The sequence below is a fragment of the Penaeus chinensis genome, chromosome 16 (genome assembly GCF_019202785.1).
Source record: "Penaeus chinensis breed Huanghai No. 1 chromosome 16, ASM1920278v2, whole genome shotgun sequence".
Classification (NCBI taxonomy): Eukaryota; Metazoa; Arthropoda; class Malacostraca; order Decapoda; family Penaeidae; genus Penaeus; species Penaeus chinensis.
This window is the reverse complement of record NC_061834.1, coordinates 34,362,650-34,365,149: the sequence shown is the minus strand read 5'-3', so window position 1 is coordinate 34,365,149 and position 2,500 is coordinate 34,362,650. Positions and strand designations below refer to the sequence as shown.

Below are 2,500 nucleotides of genomic sequence, written 5' to 3'. Positions count from 1 at the left end.
CCCCTTTCCCAATCTTTCTGCATCTCCATCTACCTCTTTTTCCCCTTTTCCACCAGCCTCCTTCCCCTCCCACTTCCTCCCCCTCTCTCCCTCCCTCCCTCCCTCTCCATCTTCCTCCTTATCCTTATCCATATCCTTATCCTTATCCTTATCCTTATCCTTATCCTTATCCTTATCCTTATCCTTATCCTCATCCTCATCCTCATCCTCATCCTCATCCTCCGCCCCCTCCTCCTCGGATGCCTACGGGCGACGCTCGTGATTAATACAGTGCCTTGCCGCGCCTCACCGGAGTGCCAGAGTGGAAGCCCTGATGCTAAAAGCCAGTGGAAGCCTCCAGGTGATAAAGAGGGAGGGGGAGGGAGGGATGTCGAGGAGAGGGGAGACATGGTGCCTCTCCCCCGAGTTTTCTCCCCTCCTGCTCAAGGAAAAGTCTGTGGCACTGGAGAAAGGTGGTCGCCCCTACAGTCCTTTCACATGTCTTGGGCCTAAGTGAAGCAAAGGACCTTCAAAGGATAGGTTTTCGAGAGCCCGAGAGGAAAACGCTTCGATCTTCCTGATAGATCAAAGCCGATTCCAGCGTTCATCGAGCGATGTCCCCAAACGAACAGAAAGAAAAGCCATTATCCGATGACCTCTCCCGCACGGCCGCCCGCGACGCCAGCGCAGCGCCAGTGTCAGCGTGAGGGCGCCAATAAGCACTCGGCCGCAAAGTGTGTCAACAAGTCTCCTCTCTTCCCGTCAAGTGCACATAACAGGCTTAGAGCGAGATGAATAAACGCACCGGAACATTCCCTCACGTCCGCCGACACTGGAGTGCTACAGAAACAGCGCTCCGGCTCAATGATGCTCCCGTATCAAAACTCGTGTTCACCTTTAAAGACCATTACGCAATTAGGTGGTCGACCAATACCTGCTATTTCAGAAACTCCACGGAGGTAAATCAATAGGAAAACAAAAATCCGAAATGAATTTCTTTCGCCCAATGGTCCGTTATGCAGCCAGCTCCCCCGCACATCTCTGCTCGATTGGCTGCACATCCGGACGTCCTCGGCGCAAAAATCGAAATTCACATAACGGCGCGGTCGTGCTGCGGTTTCTGACCATGATGTAACTGAGTTTACAAGTCGTGCTCGTCGCCGCCCTCTTGTTTTCCTTTTCGCTCCCCGACCTGTGGCCCTTTTCTCATTGGTCGGGCGAGGCGCGTTGCAAGCCTCCTTCCCATTGGCCGGCTGGACGGTCCGTAATCCTCGACACCGAGAGAGAACGCTTCCCATTGGCTGGCGTGAAAAGGGCCGCCCCATTGGCTAACTGGCCGCGGGCACAACAATGACTGGGGAAGAAAAGTCCTTTATCCTCTCTTCAAGAGACTGTAATATGCTCCTCCGCGCAGAAAAGAAGCCGAGGCCAGCCCCGCGGCCTCAGATGCTGCCCCGGAGGCCATCGAGCGGAGTCTTCGGGAAATATTCTCCGCCTGGCCGCGACGGGAGGCCGGGTCAGCGACCCTCTAACAACAATATGCGACTGATATTGCCAAAAAACAGGGGGTGATAGCAGGAGGGGGGGGTGCGAAAAAGTATACAATATGAGCAAAATAGTTTTAGCGCATTGGGGGGAAAAAACGACCGTATGAGCCCGACCTTCCCGAGCGAGGCACACAATACCAATAACGGGACACAGTCAAGCCTCCGCCCCCACCCACCCTCTCCCGCCACCACCTACCCAGCCTCTCCGCTTGCCCCCACCACCGACCACACTCCCCACACCGGCCCTACACCCTTTCCACCTACATCCACCCTACATCCACCCCTACCTGTCGCTAAACCCAAACCCACGGAGCCCAAGCCCATTTCTATCCTTAACACAGCGGAATCGCTTCCCCCGCGCCTTTCGCCCGTGCGGCCTGCCATGACACGGCCTTTTTATTCTCATAGGCTTAGGCGGCCAGACACACACGCTCACGAGATCGAAAGAAAAGCCGATTTGCCAGACACTGAGTCGTCCTCCGCTCTTTTCCACCTGCACTTCCACCTCTGACTCTGCCTACCCCTCCACCTCCACTTCTGCGTCCACATGCAGCTCCACCTCTGCGTCCACCTGCAGCTCCACCTCTGCGTCCAACTACACCTCCACCTCCACCTCCACCTCCACCTCCACCTCCACCTCCACCTCCACCTCCACCTCCACCTCCACCTCCACCTCCACCTCCACCTGTACCTCCCTGCACTCCACTTCCACTTTCCTCGGTTTCCTCCCCACTCCTGCGATTTCTCTCTCGATCCCTTCATCCTTTCCACCTTTATTCCATTTTCGTTCTCTTCATTTTTCTACATTGAATAACAGATTCCATAATCTTTGGTTTTATCTTATCGAGCGGCAAACAAAAAATAAAACCCTGAATGTATCGTCTTCAAGGGTATAAATACACTTACAGGTTACTGCTTCTCAAATAACCTAAATCTCCTTCGTCTCCCCTCCATTTATTTGTTTAAGTGTTATT

General features: G+C 54.2%; 2 protein-coding genes across 14 annotated transcripts in view; one reads left to right on the top strand and one right to left on the bottom strand.

The window, feature by feature from the left end:
- The window catches only part of LOC125033299 (soluble scavenger receptor cysteine-rich domain-containing protein SSC5D-like), a 3,111-nt gene extending 2,551 nt beyond the window's left edge, over positions 1-560 (top strand). The window contains exons 5-6 of the mRNA XM_047624680.1: positions 272-340; positions 469-560. Of these exons, the coding sequence (XP_047480636.1) occupies positions 272-340; positions 469-560 (161 nt within the window). The remainder of the gene's footprint in view (positions 1-271; positions 341-468) is intronic.
- LOC125033474 (prominin-1-like) overlaps positions 1-2,500 on the bottom strand; it is a 154,642-nt gene that overhangs the window by 68,804 nt on the left and 83,338 nt on the right. The gene's annotated exons all lie outside the window — the stretch shown is intronic.